At 38.1% G+C, this 20,345-nt stretch overlaps 1 protein-coding gene across 10 annotated transcripts in view; it reads left to right on the top strand.

Annotated features, from left to right (window-relative positions):
* ARHGAP28 (Rho GTPase activating protein 28) overlaps positions 1 to 15,379 on the top strand; it is a 155,040-nt gene extending 139,661 nt beyond the window's left edge. For 8 of the 10 annotated variants that reach the window (XM_068563182.1, XM_068563180.1, XM_068563186.1 and 5 more), the window contains 4 exons: positions 3,850 to 3,906; positions 6,331 to 6,455; positions 10,750 to 10,814; positions 12,903 to 15,379. In XM_068563182.1, the coding sequence (XP_068419283.1) occupies positions 3,850 to 3,906; positions 6,331 to 6,455; positions 10,750 to 10,814; positions 12,903 to 12,997 (342 nt within the window). In that variant the 3' untranslated portion in view covers positions 12,998 to 15,379. Of the gene's footprint in view, positions 1 to 3,849; positions 3,907 to 6,330; positions 6,456 to 10,749; positions 10,815 to 12,439; positions 12,873 to 12,902 lie in introns of those variants that run through there. The other 2 variants (XR_011076259.1, XM_068563181.1) reach the window with 2 other exon arrangements.
* The last annotated feature ends 4,966 nt before the right edge of the window (positions 15,380 to 20,345 follow it).

Raw genomic sequence — 20,345 nt, 5'->3', positions numbered from 1 at the left:
AACTCTCTCAGCTTTTGCTTATCAAGGGAGGGTCTAAATGTTATAGTTTGCATCTACCAACCCCAAACTCCCAGTCTTCACTTTTTAAGGACTGTTTTGCCAGATAGAATTTTGCTTGTCAGTATTTTTTTTTCTTTCACAATTTTAATATGTCATCCCACTGTCTTCTGGCTTCCATGGTTTCTGCTGGGAGATCAGCTGTTGTTATTGAGGAGCTCTTGTACTTGAATTGATTTTTCTCTTAATGCTTTCAAGATTCTCTCTTTATGTCTGTCTTTTGACAGTGTGATCATGATGTTTCTTGGTGTGGATCTCTTTGATTTTATCCTATTTGGAGCTTGTTGAGCTATTTGGATACGTAGATCATTGTCTTTCGACAAATTTGGGGAGTTTTCAGCCATTGTTCCTTCAAACGTTCTTTCTGTTCCTTTCTCTCCACTCCTTCTGGAACTCTAACTGTGTGTACGTTGGTGTGCTGGTGTTGTTCCACAGTTCGTCTAGGTTCTGCTCATTCTTCTTCATTTTTTTTTTTTCTTCCTGTTTCAGGACTGGATAACCTCAAATGACCTATCTTCAGATTTGCTGATTTTTTCCTTCTGCTTTTTTTTTTTTTTTTTTTTTTTTGGACCACGTCATGCAGCTTGGGGGATCTTAGTTCCCGACCAGGGATTGAACCCAGGCCCTCAACAGTGAAAGCATGGAGTCCTAACCACTGGACCACCAGGGAATTCCCTCTTCTGCTTTCTTAAATCTGCTGTTGAACCTCTGTAGCAGACTTTTCATTTCAACTGGACTTTTTTTAGCTCCATAATTTCTTTCTGGTTTCTTTTTATGATGTATTCTCTTTATTTGATATTCTCTATTTGGTGAGATATCATTCTCATGGTTTTCTTTAGTTCTTTAGACACGGTTTCCATTAGTTCTTTTAAAGTATTTAAAATAGCTTTTTCAAGTAAGTCCAATGTCTAGGCTTCCTTAAGGAGTTTCTTTTGAAACTGTTGACACTAATTTTTTTTTTTTCCTGTGTATGGGCCATATTTTCTTTTTTTTTTTTTTTTTAATTTATTTATTTAATGTATTTATTTTTGGCTGTGTTGGGTCCTCGTTGCTGCACGAGGGCTTTCTCTAGTTGTGGTGAGCGGGAGCTACTCCTTGTTGCACTGTGCGGGCTTCTCATTGCGGTGGCTTCTCTTGTTGTGGAGCATGGGCTCTAGGCTTCAGTAGTTGTGGCACACAGGCTCAGTAGTTGTGGCTCACAGGATCCAGAGCACAGGCTCAGTAGTTGTGGCGCACGGGCTTAGTTGCTCCGCGACGTGTGGGATCTTCCCGGACCAGGGCTCGAACCCGTGTCCCCTGCATTGGCGGGCGGATTCTTAACCACTGCACCACCAGGGAAGTCCGGGCCATATTTTCTTGCCATTTTTTTTGCCTGTCTCATAATTTTTATTGAAGAATGGACATTTTGAGTGTTAAAATGTGGCGGCTTTGGATTCTCCCCCCTCCCCATGGTTGCTGCTTGTTATAGCTGTTATTTATTTGTTCATGACTTTTCTGCTGAACTAATTTTGTTATGTCTGTATTCTTTGTTTAGTGTGGCTACTGAAGTCTCTGTTCCATTAGCCTAGTGGTTAGCTGATGTTTGCACAGAGATTTTCTTAAATATTTGAAACCAAAAAAATCTCCCAGTCTTTGCAGACGAGCTCTGTGTTGTTCGTGTGCTTGACACACCTTCAGTATTCAGCCGGGCAATTTACAACTTGGCCTGAGCCTTCAGTTCCTGTTTGGACAGAGCTTAAAGGTCAGCCAGAGGTGAGAGCTTAAGTTCTTTTCAGGTCTTTCCTGAATATGTGTACAGCCCTGGGCATGCCCATAGCCTTCTAGATTCTCAGGAATATGTTGGAGCTTTTCAAAGACCTTATTCCCCAAAGCATCTCATTCTCTAGGCTTGCCTCCCAAGATTTTTAGTTTTTTTTTTTCACCCAACTCTCACCCACTGCATCAGGCAGCAGTGATTAAAACATTTGCCTATAAATGTTTTCAACATTACACCACTTTAGCACTGGTCAAGTTCCAAGTTAGGCAAGATAAAGGCAAGCCAGTCTTCCAGGGAACAAATAATTAGAATTGTTTGTGAATGACGTCCATTCTGTTCCCTTCAGTATCTGTACCAGGAATTTAGGCTGTTATTTTTAAGGCTGTCACTGAACTGTGGAGCTGAGAAGGGAAAATGTAAGTTAAAATGCCACAAAGTTCACTCTTCTTATCAAGATTCAGCTGTTTTTCTTACTTAAGCACTCTCCAGGTTGCAACTTTTGGGTTAGTTTCCAGAGTTCTGAAGAAGTTGACAGTGTCAGTTTTTGGCAGTTTGTTCATTACTTTTATGGAGGGACAGACTTTTGGAGTCCTTACTCTGCCATTTTCATTCTGGAAAATTTCAATGGCCTAAGTATGATATGTGTGGAGCTGAAGCTGGGGTCAGGTCAGGCTTTGTGAGCCAGGGCAAATTAAAGTCTTTCTCGGAGCCTCAATTTTCTGTCGTGCAGAGTGAAGTAAGTCAGAAAGAGAAAAACAAATATCGTATATTTACGCATATATGTGGAATATGAAAAAATTGGCATAGATGATCTTATTTACAAAGCAGAAGTAGAGACACAGATGCAGAGAACAAACGTATGGATACCAAGGGGGATGGGGGGGTTGGGATGAATTGGGAGATTGGGATTGACATATATACACTATTGATACTATGTATAAAATAGATAACTAATGAGAACCTACTGTATAGCTCAGGGAACTCAGTGCTCTGTGGTGACCTAAATGGGGAAGAAATCCAAAAAAAAAGGGGATATGGGTATACATATAGCTGATTCACTTTGCTGTACAGTAGAAACTAGCACAACATTGTAAAGTAACTATACTCCAACAAAATTTTTAAAAAACATTTTCAATTTGGGGGAAAAAGTAATGATATCTATTTCACAAAGTTGTCATTAGCATCAATTCACATAATGTGGGTGTAAAGCACTGGGTCAACTGTATAATGCTATATGAATGTCAGTTGCTTTAATGTTTTAGTTATAAATAGAACTAAGTAAAATTTTAAGAGGCTATAAGTACCATGGAAGCAAGCACTTAAAGATGAAGAAATAGTCTTTCTTCAGTTCTATTGTACTATACTATGTTTTTACTTCTTGACTTTGATTGGAATAGACAATTCATTGACAGTTTACAAAATTCAAAATATTGGAAGGGGAAAAACTATAGAATAAAAGTTGACCATCTCTGACTTCCCCTCCTGAAGACAAGTAATGTCACCAATGATAGCATGTGTGTGCACAGAAACACACAGGTACATATATGTCCAGAGAGGCACTATGACATACAAGCGAAAATGAATATATGGTCTTCCCCCTTTTTTTTTTTTTACATGAATGATAACATACTTGAAACACTGTCCTGCATCTTCTTTAATGACTTATGAAATCATGGTGATTATTCCACATCAGTCCACAAGCCTTCTTCTTTGCTTCTTTTGCATGATATTCCATAAACACACTGAAACTTAGTATTCCCGTATCATCGAACAGCTGGACTGTGTCCAATATTTTGCTATTAAAGTTTATGCATCGGTGAATAAACGTGTTCATATGTCATTTCTCACAAATGAAGCCTATTTGAAGGATAAAGTTATAGATGTGGAATTGTTGGGTCAGAGTGCATATGCATTTTATAATTTGATAAATATTGCCAAAATGTTATCCATAAAGATTGTACCAGTTTACACGTCCAACAGCAGCATATGCTTGTTTTCTCAACGTTAATCCTAAAGACTAAATGTTTTTTATTTAGGTTACAAGCCCCAAAACTTCAAAGGTACTACAAAAATCGCCCTCTACAAGAAGAATGGTAAGAAAGCAAATCATTTCCTTTCCCTCCCTAATTATTAACCCCTTACATAGTATTCTTTGGGTATATCCACCTTATCTGTGTATAATTTTGCTCATGATACACCTTCAAACTTGACATTTTCAGTGTAGCACATGAAGGAATGTATAAGGACTCAACTAATTGATGACTCAGAATTTGTGGTTAGACATTCTGTTCACAAGAGTGAATACTCTAGAAAGTTAGAGGGAAAATGTGATCATTATAACTGGCTCAATGATACCAGGAGTGTGGAATTTATCTGAAGAGGCTTCTGTGGAGCTGGCAGGGGAGGGACGTGAGATGCCCACAGGAGTGTTTTGGGAGGGTGCTCTTGACTGCAGTGAACCAGGGGCTCCCTGCCCCCTCCCAGCTCTAAACCACTCACTGCCATTCCCTGGCATGCTCTCCTGCTTCTCGCAGGTAATAGTAGAAAAGTACCGTTAGAACTGACCCTTAAAAAGTAGTTTCCTAGTGCTGCAGGAACAATACCAGGGTGGATTAAAACAATAGAAATTTACTCTCTCACAGTTCTGGAGGCTAAAACTCCGAAATCAAGGTGTTGATTCAGTTGGTTCCTTCTGAAGGTCGTGAAAGGAGGATGTGTTTCTGACATCATTCTTAGCTTTGGGTGACGCCAGAAGTCCTTGGCCTTCCTTAGCCTACAGATGATGCATCACTCCAATCTCTGCCTCCATCTTTATATGGCATTCACCCTGTGTGTGTGTGTGTGTTTGTGTGTGTGTGTGTGTGTGTGTGTGTCTTCTCCTGTTATATGGACACCAATCACATTGGATTAAGGGCCCACCGTGCTCCAATTTGACCTCGTCTTAGCTAATTACATTTGCAATGACCCTATTTCCAAAAAAGGTCATATTCTGAGGTCCTGGGCTTAAGACTTCAACATATTTGGCGGGGGGCGGGAGGGAGGTCACAATTCAATCCATAACACATTTCTTCTAGGGGATATACTGAGTCAATTCACATAAAACTACACCAAGAGTATCGTCCCTTGAGAACATACAGATTTAAAACAATTACCTGAAGAGTAGCCAGATCCTCAAATAGAAATTTATTTCTGCTTATCTCTAAATAGAGAATTAAGTTTTAAAACATTCAAGATTTTGAAACAAAAGGAATTTTCCATTCAATTCTAACAAAGAGACTTTATTGTTAATTAGACAGCACCATTCTTTGAATATTTCATTTAGATGAGGGCTCTGAGGTCCCCAAGCCAATCAGAGCACCTGAAAGCAGGGACACTCTTCCCCAACAGCTGTCCACACTCCATTCTTCACAGTGTTAATAGGACACTTTGAGGGATCAAGTTTGGTGCCCATCTGGAATTCAATTTGGAGTGACCATTCATTGCTCGTGACTAAAGAAAAAGGATATTTGAAAAGCCACATTTTTCAATTAGATCCTTAAATTTTTCAGAAGGTTAATCTTCTTAAAATAAATTGAAATACAGAATCCTACTTCAAGTAGGCTTGTTTAGGACATTGTTCAAGAAAATGAGCTGATAAAAACATTAGATTTTTGTCACAACCCAGTTTTTTTTTTTAACATCTTTATTGGAGTATAATTGCTTTACAATGGTGTGTTCCTTTCTGCTGTATGACAAAATGAATCAGCTGTATGCATACGTATATCCCCATACCCCCTCCCTCTTGCGTCTCCCTCCCACCCTCCCTATCCCACCCCTCTAGGTGGTCACAAAGCACCGAGCTGATCTCCCTGTGCTATGCAGCTGCTTCCCACTAGCTATCTATTTTACATTTAGTAGTGTGCATATGTCAGTGCTACTCTCTCACTTCGTCCCGGCTTACCCTTCCCTATCCCCGTGTCAAGTCCATTCTCTGTGTCTGCGTCTTTATTCCTGTCCTGCCCCTAGGTTCATCAGAACCATTTTTTTTTTTTTTAGATTCCATATATGTGTTAGCATATGGTATTTGTTTTTCTCTTTCTGACTTACTTCGCCCTGTATGACAGACTCTAGGTCCATCCTCCTCACTACAAATAACTCAATTTCGTTTCTTTTTATGGCTGAATAATATTCCATTGTATATATGTGCCACATCTTCTTTATCCATTCATCTGTCAATGGACACTTAGGTTGCTTCCATGTCCTGGCTATTGTAAATAGTGCTGCAATGAACACAACCCATTTTCTTCCCTCATGATTTTAAGGCATTATAGTGAGACCTAAGCCTGTAACAAAAGTAAAATCCCAGGTTAAGTTTAGTCATTAGTAAATCTGCTGTTAGGAAGAAAGCAGTGTTTCATTCTGGTTAAATCCTGGTCATGTTTACATGTTTCCCTAATTTGGAATGCCACTGATTTTCATGTCTCTTAAGTGTAATCATTGAGTTTAACAGAATGTACCGCATGTTTCCTCCTTGGCAGTCTGACGTGCCGGAGGGAGTCATAAGGATCCATGCGCCCCTTCTCTCCAAGGTGTCCATGGCCATTCAACTCAACAGTCAAACCAAAGCCAAAGACATATTGGCGAAATTTCAATATGAGAACAGGTGAGTAGAAGTGAATATGAGTCTCTGTACAGGAAGATGAACTTTTATCTGATGAGAAACTCCAGGCATTTGAAAATTTGCCCTTTTTGAAAACTTAGAACCTGTTACTTTAAGGACTTCACCAGTAAATGAAGAATCAAAAGTAGAGAAAGAAGTTAAGTAGACCATAGAATTATCAGTAACAAAAGGTTTTTTTCAAGGAATTTCTACAATTGGGATTCTTAAATAGGTATCTTCTGTCCCGGTGTCTTCATTTACTCAATCGGTTTTACTTTTTATTTGAATGAAAAAATTAGCAAGTTAGTTTAGTAGATATCTTGATAGATTTCTAGGAATATCATTATTCCAGGCTCCACTGGGCTTTAACATGACTATATCAAGTAGAGTTTATGTAGCTGAGTGAACATCATAGCTGTTGGTTTCCCTAAAACCTACTACCAATAAACCTTAGGATCAGAGTGATGTTGACAAAATAGTTTTTGCATATCTGCCTTAAGTCACCTTAAAGAGCATAAATCATGATAATTTTTGTCCAGGCATACTTATTCTGGGATAAACATTTGCCCTGAGGTTTTTTTAAAAGATGAGAAGCGCTAGTTTAAATCTAGCCGTGATAAAGCCAGTACAGTTTGATGGTCTCTAGTACAACTGATGGATATCCTTTAAAAGCAGCTTTCCAATCATATTGAAAAGGAGTAGCCATGTTGAGCAAAAAAAGGTTACATATTGCAAGACTGACTCCATTTATATAACATTTTTGAAATGACAAAATTTTAGAAATGCAGGGTAGGTGAGTGATTGCCAGAGGTTGAGGAGAGTGATCATGGAAACTGGTATTACCTCGATACCAAAACCAGGCTAAAATAATACAAAACAAACACTACAGACTAATATCTGTCATGAACTTAGATACAAAAGCCCTCAACAAATCTAATCCAAAGTATATTAAAAGAATTATACCTAGAACAAGTGGGATTTAGTTCAGGTATGCAAGATTAGTTTAACATTCAAAAATCAATTACTGTTATCCATCATATCAATTGGAGAAAAATCATATGATCATGTTAAATGGTACAGAAAAAGCATTTGACAAAATCCATCACCAATTCATGATAAAAACTCAGCAAATTTAGGAAAAGAGGAGATCTTCTGCAACTGGATAATGATCATCTCCAAAAACCTACAACTAACATCATACCTAATGATGAAAGGTGGAATGCTTTCTCTCCAAGATCAAGAACTCCAGTCTTATTCAACATACTAGTGGAAGATTGAGCCTGTACAGGAAGGAGAAAAAAGAGAAGGCATACAGATTGTAAAGGGAGAAATAAAATTAATGGTATCTGCATATGACATGATTATCTACATAAAATTTTTTTAAATCTTTTAAAAAAAAGAAGACCTCCTAAAACTAATAAGTGAGTTCAACAAGGTCACAGGATATAAGATCAACACATAAAAATCATTGACATTGGAACATGTAGAAATCAAATTTAAAATCAAAAGTAAAAACATTGCCATGTACCTAAATACTTAGGTATAAATGTTAAGTAAACATTTATAGGAACTGTATGCTGAAAATTACAGAATGCTGATGAAAGGAATCAAAGACCTAAATAAATGGAGAGACATAGCCTTTTCATGGATTGGAGGACTTAGCATAGTAAAGATGTTGATTTTTCCCAAATTGATCTATAGGTTTAATACAATCCCTATCAGAATCCCAGCAAGATATCTTGTAAACATGTGCAAGATTATTCTAAAAATTTATATGAAAAAATACAGGCCCTAGAATAGCTACAACCATCTTGAAAAAGAATAAAGTAGGAGGAATCACTTTACCAGATAGTAAGGCCAACTACATAGCTACAAGACAATACACTATATATATATATATAATATATATATATATATATATATATATATTATATTTACATCTACAGTAATCAAGACAGTGTGGTATTGATGGAGGGATGGACACTTAGGTCATTGGAACAGAATAGAGAACCCAGAAATAGACTCACACAAATATGCCCAACCGATTTTTTAAAAAATTTTATTGTAAACTACACATAACAAAATTACCATTTTAAGTAAACAGCTTGGTGGTATTAAGTACATTCACATTGTTGTGCAGCCATCCCCACCACCCACCTCCAGAAAGTTTTATCATCCTGTACTCAGACTCTGTATCCACTAAACAGTAACTCCTCATTCCTCTCTCCCCCCAGCCACTGGTAACCACTGTCCTACTTTCTGTCTGTGTGAATTTGACTATTCTAGCAACTGATTTTTGACAAAAGTACAAAATCAATTCAATGGAAGAAGGATAGGCTTTTCAACAAATGGTGCTGTAGCAGTTCGAAGTCCATAGGCCAAAAAAAACAGAACCTCAGTTTAAACTTGACATTTTATAAAAAAATTAACCAAAATGGATCACAGATTTAAACGTTAAAGTAAAATTATAAAACTTTTAGAAAGTAACGTAGGAGAAAACCTTTGTGATAGAGGACTAGTGAAGAATTTCTTAAACTTGACATCGTATGACTCATACGAAACAAAAATTGGGAAATTGGACTTCCTCAAGATTGAAAACTTATACACTGAAAGACCCTGTTTAAAAGATGAAAAGACAAGCTAAAGACTTGGAGAAAATATTTATAAAGTACATATCCAACGAAGGACTAGTATCTAGAATGTATAAAGAACACTCAAAACTCAACAGTGCAGAAACAAACAATCCAATTTGAAAATGGGCAAAAGACATGAACAGAAGAGGATATACAGATGACAGATATGCACATGGAAAGATGTTCAGTATTTTTAACCATTAGGGAAATACAAAACCACAATGACATATTAAACACCTATGAAAATGGCTAAAAAGTAATAATAATGGCAACACCAAGTACTGGTGAAGATACAAAAAAAACTGAATTACTCATACATTGGTGGTGGGAATGTAAAATGGTCTAGTCACTCTGTAGAACAGTTTGACAGTTTCTTATAAAATTGAATATGCAACTGTCGTGTGACTCGGCATTCACACTCCTGGGCATTTATCCCAAAGAAATGAAGATTATATTTACACAGAAACCTGTACACAAATTCTTATAGCAGCTTTATTTATAATAGTCGAAAACTGGAAAAAAAAAAAAACCCTATGTTCTTCAACAGGTAAATGGCTAAACAGGCCGTGGTCCATCCATATCACAGTGTGCTACGCAGCAGTAAAAATGCAGCAGCCTGGGTGAATCTCCAGGGATCTATGCTGACTGAAAAAAAAAAACCCAGTACAAAAATGTTCCATACCGTGTGTTTCCATTTCTATAACGTTTCTATAAATGGCAAGTTTATAGAAATGTAGAATCCAGGGATAAGGGGTGGAGGATGAGGACAGGGAGAGGGAGGTGGGTGTGGCTATAAAGGGGAACAAGAGGAGTCTTGTGGGGAAGGAAATGTTCTGTACCTTGACTGAATCCATGTGGCGCTTCTGGTTGTGACGTCACACTAGGGTATTGGAAGATTTTACTACCGGGGAAACTAGGTAAAGAGTACAGAAGGATGTGTCTGTATATTTTCTTATAACCACATGCAAATCTACAGCTATCTCAAATAAGATGTTTAATTAAACAAAGAGCGTGCACATCCTTCTCCCTCACAGCAGAGAGCCGAAGACCATCTTTTTGAGTAACCAAGCTGACAGTTCAAGTGGGCAGGAGCTCAGCAATGGTCTTTCCCAGACTCTTGTGCTCCGGCAGCCTAGTCTGGAGTGGAAGATTAAAATTGGGCAATTATTTTCTCTGACTTGCTTTCATTATAGGGCAGAGACATGCAACAAAGTCAACGTTAGTTTACAAAGCACTGGGCAAGCTTAGAAATGTGACGTGGGCTGAGGAAAGAATCTCATTCAATTTTTGGCAAATACAGAAATGAAACCTGATGGCTTTTGAACTGAGAGTAATGTGGCCCATGACAAGGCAGTCCAGCTGCTCCTTGGCCAGCCTTGATGTGTCAGTAAGGTGTCCTCTCTTAAGAGGAGCTGACCGTGGTGGATGGAAGGGCTGGGGTGGCTGTGAAGCCTGGCGGCGTCCAGCTTCCTCTCTGCCTCAGATGCTTGTCTGTGTCAAACAAGAAAAAAAGATTTTATCGTCACTTCAGTCATAATAATGATTTGTGCGGTGTATTTCACCCAAGGCAGAATGAATTGTTTGTTGCCATGGTTATTTAATCCACAGGTTTACCCCAAATCACAGAGGAGGGTTAGAATTATATTGCTTTCTTCTTTTCTCAGTCATGGTTCATCGGAAGGCGTTAAGATTCAGAACCAAAGGCTGTATGAAATTGGAGGTAATATAGGTAAGAATTCTTTAGTGTTATTACTCCTACAATCTCTGATTACTCTAAAAGAAATATGATGCTATTATTGTAAAAGTGTACTTTACAAATTTCTTTAGATAGAAAATCAAAATCACTGTGTCAGATTTTTTAAATCTCACATAAGAACAGTATGACTTTCCTAAAATATTTTCAAAATTTAAATGTAAATATTTTAGTCGATGTGGAGTAGATTTTTGAGTCTTTTAAATGTGACTCTGAAAGCTGGAGAGTCTGGAGATTCATGCAAATGAAGGAGAAATCGTGGCACTTTCAGCTTCTCGACATCCTTTGTGTTGAACTTCCCTGCTCAACTCTCAGTCCAGATTCATTCCTCCTATTCCCCTGAAGGGGGACAGAAAGGAATAAAAAGAAAATTCCGTCCACGTGCCTCTGTGTCCTTACCTTCCTCTTGCCCCCCCTCACCGTTGGGATGAAATAGCCGTGCTCCTGTTTAGGGCGGCGCCTCCCTCCTGTGGACCTGTGGACGAGGGCTTGGTCAATCTCCCATCCTCTCCTCTGTCATCAGCTTTTCCCTCCCAACCACACCATTTCTCTCTGCATAAACAGTTTTGTAATTTTTCTCATCTCCACAAAACTCTCTCTTGACCCCCTTCAAGTCTACTCCCATTTTTCTTCTCCACTTACAGCAAAAACTCCTTGGATCATTTGTGTATATACTCCAGTTTCTTCCTCCCCTTCTCTCTTGAAGCCACTCCAGTCCAGCTTTACCCCTCAACACTTCACCAGAATTGCTCTTTCGTCGAGGTCGCTGGAGGACTCTTCTGTTGTGAAATCCAGTGCTTCATTCTGTCTTTACAACTGCCTGGGTTGATCTTTCCCTCCTTTAAGAAAACACTCTCCTCACCTGGTTTCAAGGACCCCCTAAGCTCCTGGCTTTCCCCCCACTTCACAGGCTGCCTCCTTCTGAGTCTCTTTGGCCTGTTACTTCTCATCCTCTCGACCTCGGAGCGCTGGAACTTCTCTCTACACTTAACCTACCGTGGTGAGCTTAGTCCACCTCCTTGCTCTGAAGGCACCTGGATGCTGCCACCTCTCAACATCGTATGCAGACTCCCCTAGACACCAGCTTTCATATCCAGTCCCCAGCACATCTTGCCCTGGGCCTTCACATCTGCTGTGACTTTTGCCCTGGATGCTTTCCATTAGATGGTTCCCTCCTCACTCCCTTACCTCTGTCAGGTGTTTGCCGCTGTATCAGCTTCTCAGTGAGACCTTCCTGGATTGGACCCTCTTTCTGCGCCTTCCCCGATTTCTTGTTCTCTCATGTTCTTATCACCATCAGACTTACTTTCTGTCATACTTGCTTATTTGCTAGTTGCCTTTTACCACTTTTAGAACATAAGCACCCCGAGGGCAAGTATTTTTGACTGTCTGATGCATTGCTGTAGCCTCAGCCCGTACAGTAGTGCCTGGCACGTAATAACTCAAGAAATATTTGAGAAATGAATGAATGAATCAGGCAAGCAATTAAATATTGGTAGTTTTGTTTGAGACTTTAGTGTACATTTCGAACACACTGTACCTAAGAATTTTCAAATGTATTTGCCCCCATGGAATGATCTTTTTGTTGTTATCAATTCCAGATCTCCTGCCCACAGGAAGAATGAAATGACCTTCCCTAAAATGAACTTGATGTTAATGTCTAGTCCTGGTCAAGTTTCTATCTATAAAACCGTCAGAGGACATGTATTATCATCTAAATGATCATTAGTGCTCATTACCATATAAATGAATTGATACCTGAAACAGGTTCTTGTCATATTTTTCTAATGGATGTAGTGAGTCTAGGGAACAACTTGCTTGTGGTTAGTGTGTCTGTTTGCTCCCCAGTGTCATGTGGGATTTATTTGAAGTACTTCACAGTCAGAAAGAAGCAAAGAAAAGAGGGGAGGAAGGCTGGCTTTGCTAGGAAATTTTAAAATGTATTTATTTTTGGCTGAGGGAACTATACTGGCCTTATTTGAGCCTTGCAAACACACATACATGCACACACACGCACGGAAGTGTGCACTTTTGAAAACATACTCTGATTTTTCTTTCTTTTAGGACAGCACTGCTTGGATCCAGAGGCTTATATATTGGATGTATATCATGTAAATCCCCAGGCAGAATGGGTGATTAAACCCCAACCAAGTGTTTGAAATACCCCCCAAGATGGCAGCTATCGTGTATTACATGCCAAGAAGTCCTACATTTGGTAGGGAAAAAACAAGACTGCTTTTGACATGTTTGTTCCTAGAACCCTCTTGGTGTTTCTCAGCCCAACTGGTGTCTCCCACTGGTGTCAGCACGAATTGTGGAAGAGGAGCTGGTTGACCATTTGAGCTGAAGCTTTCTCATGATGGTTCTTTGATAAGAGTGAAGGAAAGAGGATGTGATCCTTCCAGAAGAAAGGCCAATATAGAATATGGAACTCTAATCATTTCTAACACTTTGACTTCACAGCAGAAATGAACTTGGTCCTCTACCTGGGGATAAGAAGCACTTCTTGATGTAGCAAATGCTACCAAACACAAGAGGTGGAAAAGACTTTTTTTTTTATACTTACGTTATATATATATAGACCTTTTTGAACAAGGATGCCAGAAATAACAAAAATTTCTGCTCTGAAAAATAATTTAGATCTACTTTCCAAAGAGAATCAGTTTCCAGAGTCACACAAACAATGTTTATGCTCTGACTTGCTCCTGAATTGGAGGAGGAGAACCTTCTATTTAAAAACCACTGTATTGTTATGTATGCTGTACTATATTGTGGCTGTCTGCATTCTGGTGCAGATGAACATCTCCCTATCATGGGCTATTGAAAACTGATATTTTTAAAGCTTGTTCTCTTATGATCACAGGTCCCCATAGTTAAGGTTAGGTTGACAAAGGCTGTTCTTGTGCTTCCATAACCTTCGGTGTAGTCAGCGGTCACAGGGTCCCTATTTCCTCATCATGATTATGGTGCTCAGTGAATAGCTTTCCATGTGCCAGGCACAGATTTCCTTTCCTCATCAAACATATCACTTCTTATATTTCACAGCTGTAGAGAATCACTTCTGCAGCCCCAGTTTTAAACTGCAGAACTGCCTTTGTCCAACTGCTCTTTCTTCAAGAGTGCTGAAAAATACTGTTATATCCAGATTTTATATGCTGTAAAAACAGGTTTTGTTTCTGTTCATCAATCATAGACTTGGCCAAGCACTGTGGATTAGCATCAGGCTTTAAAATCAGATGAATGTTTGGTGAGCTGAAAACTGCCTCGCTATCAAGATCCCGCGGAGCCATTTTCCAGACCTGCAGCTGGTGAGAAAGCACAATTCATGATTCTAATTGAGAGCAAATCTGAAATTTGCTGGGGGTTCCAGCAGCCCTGCCTTTCATTTGGAGACTGCAGTATAGTCGTTCTAGGGTTGGTTAGAAATGGGGACAGAGGTCTCATTTATCCCATGTGTGTGCTTTGGATTAGAATCTACTAATTAGATTGAGATTTTGATGAATTTACACCAGTTTTAATGAGATTTAACGCCCAAATGACTCTCTCTTGCAAATCAAACAATAGACAAAGTTGCTCACCAATGCAGAATACATTTAATCTACTTACCAAGTCTCAAAACAAAATGTGATAATAATTTAAGCCTATATTATAGAAGAAATCTTTTACATGCTCATTATGCCTTGATATCTATAAAAACATAATTTATATTCAACATGTAGATAATTGCATTTCTGGCCATTAGAATTTTGTTATATTTTTATAGAAAACTCAAATATCCATTCATTTTATTTGCTTATTTGAGAATTTTGTATTTCCTTTGCCTGAAAACCCATTAGAAGATAAACGTGTGTTCTGTTGGTTTATATTTATTCCTACATTTCATCAGTTTTCAATGTATGGCTAATTGACGGCATGTGAGTTTACATAATGAACTTTGAGGGTCTGAGAAAATGCCGTTACCATTTTTGCAATTCAAACAACAGGAGTAAACATTTTACTTCATGTAGTTGCAAAGGTCCAAGACATAAGATGGCTGTAATTTATGCCCACATACATGGAAGATATTCTTCAAATTAGCTGCCTTACACTTCTGTGTATGTATTAAAACAATGACTGATTTTTCTCTCTGAATTTCCTATCATTTAGAATATATTCTGTTGTGTTTAGAAAATTCACAGATCTATCCATTTAATTTTTTATTTGGGAATTTTTATTTCTTTTGACTGAAAACACATTAGGACAGATGCATAAGTTCTAAAGGTTTTAAGATTTACTTCATTAGTCATTAGTTTTAAATAAATGGCTAACAGATGACAGATTAAAAAAAAATTGTTTCTGAATTTCTTATCCACTTCTGTGTGGTTTTAGATGTCCAAGGCTTAGCCCAGTCAATAACTTTAAATTAATCACTTCAGTGCATCCAAGGATATGTGACAACTTTCAAATAACTATATGATATGGAAGCCCATGTCAATACCAATATCATTGGATATAACCTGAATTCTTAGTCACCAAGTTAACTGATTAGAGAAGAATTTCCCGTAGACACACACAACTAATTTTTGTGTGGTTAAAGAAGTTCTTTTTACTAATTTTTACTTTTCTTTTTTTTACTAATCTTATTCTTAATGAATAATTTTATTCTTAATGAATAAACAAACCCCTACAATTAAAACTCAAAATTGCTGGTCACCCAAGTGTTGAAAAAACTGTCTTTGCCTTATGAAGAGTTGTTTTTTAAAATAGTTACAGTAATCTGTAAAAGTGAATAGTGTAAAAGCAAACATGAATAGTATATCTGCAAACAAAAGAAGAGTCAGATACTGGGCTTCTAAATTCTTTTCTTGATAGCTTCCCACCTCATCTCTTCCCAAGCGCTCTTGGTGTACAGTTAGGAAAATCATACCTACGAAAACATTAGAGAAAGTTAACGTTTTAGGAACAATTATTCAGAAAAAAAACCCTAGAAAAGGCTCATTCTTTCCTCCATTCTACAAAAGAAGATCCCTTTGCTAAACAGCTCACTTGGGGATATGCTTCTTGGAGTCATTGAACAATGAGTTTAGTGAGTTCAAGGAGTGACCTTTGAACAAACTGGAATATTAATCTCTTTACAATGTATATACAATATAAACTACCTCACTTGTCTTTCTTGGGAGAAAAAAATAACGGACGTTAACAATTTTTGTTACAAACTGTTCCTGAATCTTATTATTTAAGTCACTTCAGTTAGCTTTCAGTGTACATTTAATAATATACATTTAATGATGTAAAATATTGTTAGCAAAAGCTTTAAAACCAAATAATCTGTAACTATGATGTGTGGTGTAGACGCTGAGAGAATCCTTGTCCCTTAGTCATTGTCTTGTGTGTTTAACTGTGCTGAGTCACAGGTTTTCAAATGTAGGAATTCACTTCATCTTCTTTCATGCATTTTCAACCGCTGTCCCCACATTGCACTTGACTGAAAGTAGTGTGAGATTAAACTTCTTTCTATCAAGCATATTTCAACTGTTTTTCGTAAATGTATCACATGTCTGAAAGGAATATATATTACAGGATTGAATAGTTTCTGTTTTCTGACAGGCACTTTCAACTGGTTTTTTTTTTTCATAAATATGCCACTTAATAAAAAATAATATGGCATGGATTAAAATGTTTCTTTCAAACATTTTCAACAGTTGTACACACACACACACACACCTTAATTTAAAAATAACATCTTTTCTTTCAGGCATTTTCCAACTTTTCTAAAACTATGTGCTTTGATTGAAAAATCATACTGTCACTAGGTTGCCAATTTTTTATGTTGTCTCCCATCTCAAAAGTTAATGTTCTTTCATCCCATAAGTTTCATTGTAAAGTATAATATGTATGTTGCATTTTATCCATAAAAATAAAGAGGAAAAAACTAAAAACATTATCATGAGAATTCTTATATTCAGCTAGTCTGAGGTTACCATGGTGCTGGTGAAAGAAAAGGAGCTTTAAATTCAAAAGGTTTGTGTCTGAGCCCAGTCTCTGTCACCTACTAGCCAGATGGTGGTCTTGTGCAAAAATCACGAGGCACTAGGGTAATGGTGGATGTTTGTGCAAAAACTATTTACTAAACTTGTTTGAGTTGGTGCTTTTTAATCTGTGCTTTAAAAAAAAAAAAAAAGAATCTTTTCAATAGATACAGAAAAGACATTTGGCAAATTCAGTACTCATTCATGATTTTTTTTACACTCAACATTTTACTGTATACCAAAGCAAGGAAAAGAAATAATAAAAGGCATAAAGATTAGAAAAGAAGAAATAAAATAGTCTCCATTTGCAAATAATATGATTATTTATATACAAAAGCCTAAGGTACCTTCAACTATTAGAACTAATAAGATAAGTTAGCAAGGTCATGGAATACAAGATGATTATATAAAAATCAGTAGTATTTTTTATGCTAGCAGCAAGCCATTGGAAAATAAATTTTTAAAACTTCCATTTAGAATAGCATCAAAAAACAAAAAAATACTTGTGAGTGCATTTAACAAAATATATGCAAAACATGTATACTGAAAACTACTACTATACTAAAAACAAAATATTTGTGGTAGAAGTGAAAGTAGCTGAGTAAATATATAGATACAGTATGTTTCTAGATGGGAAGAGGTGGGTGGAAGAGAATTGGCAAGATGTCAGTTCTCCACAAATATATCTGTAGATTCAGTGCGATCCCAGTTCATAACACTGTTACAGGGAAGAACCAAATCTGACTACATGTTGGATCTGTTTCTTTTACTTTAACCTTTGCTTTCCGCTGCTTTTGTTCACTAAAAGGATACTGTCTATACATAATGGCCTGCCTCGGGGAACCCTGCCCCTCTGCCTGAATGTAAGTGCCTTTGTTCAGGGAAACATCCAGACCCTGTCCACCTGTGGATGGCTACAAGAAAGAAGAAATTAACACATCCCTTCCTCGAGGCTGGCCATTCCAGGGGGACATTTGCAAAACTTATGGCCTTTTTACTTTACTTCCTCATCTCCTCCCCCTGTCTGTGCTATGAAAGAAACTGGCATCCAAACCCTGACAAGATGGTTTTCGGAGACACTAGTCTGCCATCTTCTTGGCCTGCTGACTTTCTGAATAAAGTCGTATTCCTTGCCTCAACACCCTGTCTCTGATTCATTGGCCTGTCATGCGGCGAGCAAAGATAGCTTGGACTTGGTAACAACACCAGTTGGCTTTTCAGGTAGAAATTGACAGATTTATATGGAAATGCAAAGGATCTAGACCATCCAAAGTAATCTTAGGAAAAAAAAAACAGAGTTGGAGGACTTAGAATGAGTGATTTTTAAGACAATATCATGCAGGATAAAGATCAATGTGTACATCAGTGAAACAAGATAGAAAGCACAGTAATAGTTGCCCATATATATGGTCCCTTGATTTTCAACACAGGTGCCAAAGCAACCCAATGGGGAAAGAACATTGTCAACAGGTGGTCCTAAAATAACTGGATATCCATGTGGAAAAAATGGAAGTTGACCCCGTCACATGATATACAGAAATTCATCCAAAATCGATCATTTTTGATTTTAAAACCTAATGCCATGAGGCTTTTCGAAGAAAACAAAGGAGAATAGCTTTGTGACTTGGGAGTAGACAAAGATTTCTTCAGAACAGAAAACAACCCTTATAAAAGAAAAAATGGATAAATCAGACTTCAATAAAATTTAAAACTCAAAGAGACCATTAGGAAATCAAATAAGCAAACCATGGGTTGGGGAAAAAATATAATTTTAAAGCATATATTTGACAAAGGGCTGATATTCAGGATATATAAAGGATTCATTAACAAAAAGACAGACAACCTAATTTTTTTTTAATGGCAGAAGATTTGAACAGACGCTTCACGAAAAAAGATACACAAATGGCCAATAAGCGCGTGTAAAAATGCTCAGCATCGTGTACCACTAGGGAAATGCAAATTAAAACCACATTTCCTGTTCCATGGCTGATGAAACCGTCATTCTCAGGCCCCCAGTTAGTGGCTTCGAGGGCATGTCTGGGTTCTCTCTCCCCATGGCTCTTTTTTAAAAAAAATATTTATTTATTTGGTTGCACCGGGTCTTAGTTGCAGCAGGTGGGATCCTTAGTTGTGGCATGCATGTGGGATCTAGTTCCCTGACCAGGGATTGAAGCCGGGCCCCCTGCATTGGGAGTGCGGAGTCTTATCCACTGCGCCACCAGGGAAGTCCCTCTCCTCCTGGCTCTTGACTATGGAGTGCGTGCTCTCCTCTGCTGGCCATCCTGGAAGGTTTTCACCCTGCTTGAGCCCAGTTGCAACCTCTTCCACTACATCAATTTGGAATCCTGTTGGCTGTAACAAGTGATGAAGTACATTAGCTCAATTCCAAAGATCTCTGCAAAATGGGGTTTGACAGCAAAGCATATGAGCAGATGGAAAAGACTCAGGAGTTCCCAGGGATGCTGGGGGCTTCCACAGACCTGCTTCTCTTATCGTCCCAGCAGTAAATGACACCTTTCCTGACAGGCCAGACAGAAGTTGGGAGCAGGTGGAGGGCAGTCGCCAAAGGTTCATCTGAGTTTTATCAACTAACAATTACATGCGGACTCCTACAGAGTGTCATCTTGTTTATGAACTTTTATGCTCTCACACTTAATTCTCAGCTGTTGCCCTGCATTTGTGTAACATTTTTATTACTGCACAGCAGTGCAGCCCTTAGCTCCATGTCTTTAGATGACAGATTGGGAACAGGCTTTTCTACCATGTGGCCCTCACTATGTCACACTGCAATGGGACAGCAAAAAGTTAGCCATAGAAGGAAATAATTGATAAATTGGATCCACAAAATTTTAAGAAACTGAAAAGTCAAGTCACAGATTGGGAGAAAATTTGTGTGTGTGGGTGTGTCACATGCACGTGTTAACACCCAGGATATGTAAAGCACTCTAACAAGTCAATAACAAAAAAGAAAGACAACTCATGTTTTTAAACGGCCAAAAAAAGACCTGAACTAATATTCCACCAAAGTATAGTAATGGTGGATACACATGACAAGGTACTCAACATCATCAGCCCTCAGGGAAATGCTAATTACAATGTAATAGCACCACATAAACACAAGAATACCCTGATTAATAATAGCCAAAAAAAAAATAATAATAGCCAAAATAATAATAATAGCCAAAATTTAAAAAGAGTCGCAATACCAAGTGTTGGCAAAGATATAGAGCAACTGGCGATCTCATTGCTGGTGGGCATGTAAGATGGGAGAACCACTTGGCAAAGCTGGCAGAGTAGTATGAGCTTAATCATACACCTCCCTTATGTGGTGATAGACATCAGAAATTGGTTGCCTCTTGTAGTGGGATTGGCTGGAAGTGGGCATGAGGCAGTTTTGTTGGCTGTCCATGATCAGCCCCCGCCCACTTTGTAGGCTTTCCCATTACTCTGAACCCGGAACCCTCTGTTTCAGTAGGCAGCTTAGAGCAGCTATATCCAC

The sequence above is a fragment of the Eschrichtius robustus genome, chromosome 14 (genome assembly GCF_028021215.1).
Source record: "Eschrichtius robustus isolate mEscRob2 chromosome 14, mEscRob2.pri, whole genome shotgun sequence".
Lineage (NCBI taxonomy): Eukaryota > Metazoa > Chordata > Mammalia > Artiodactyla > Eschrichtiidae > Eschrichtius > Eschrichtius robustus.
This window is presented reverse-complemented; position numbering and strand designations above follow the sequence as displayed.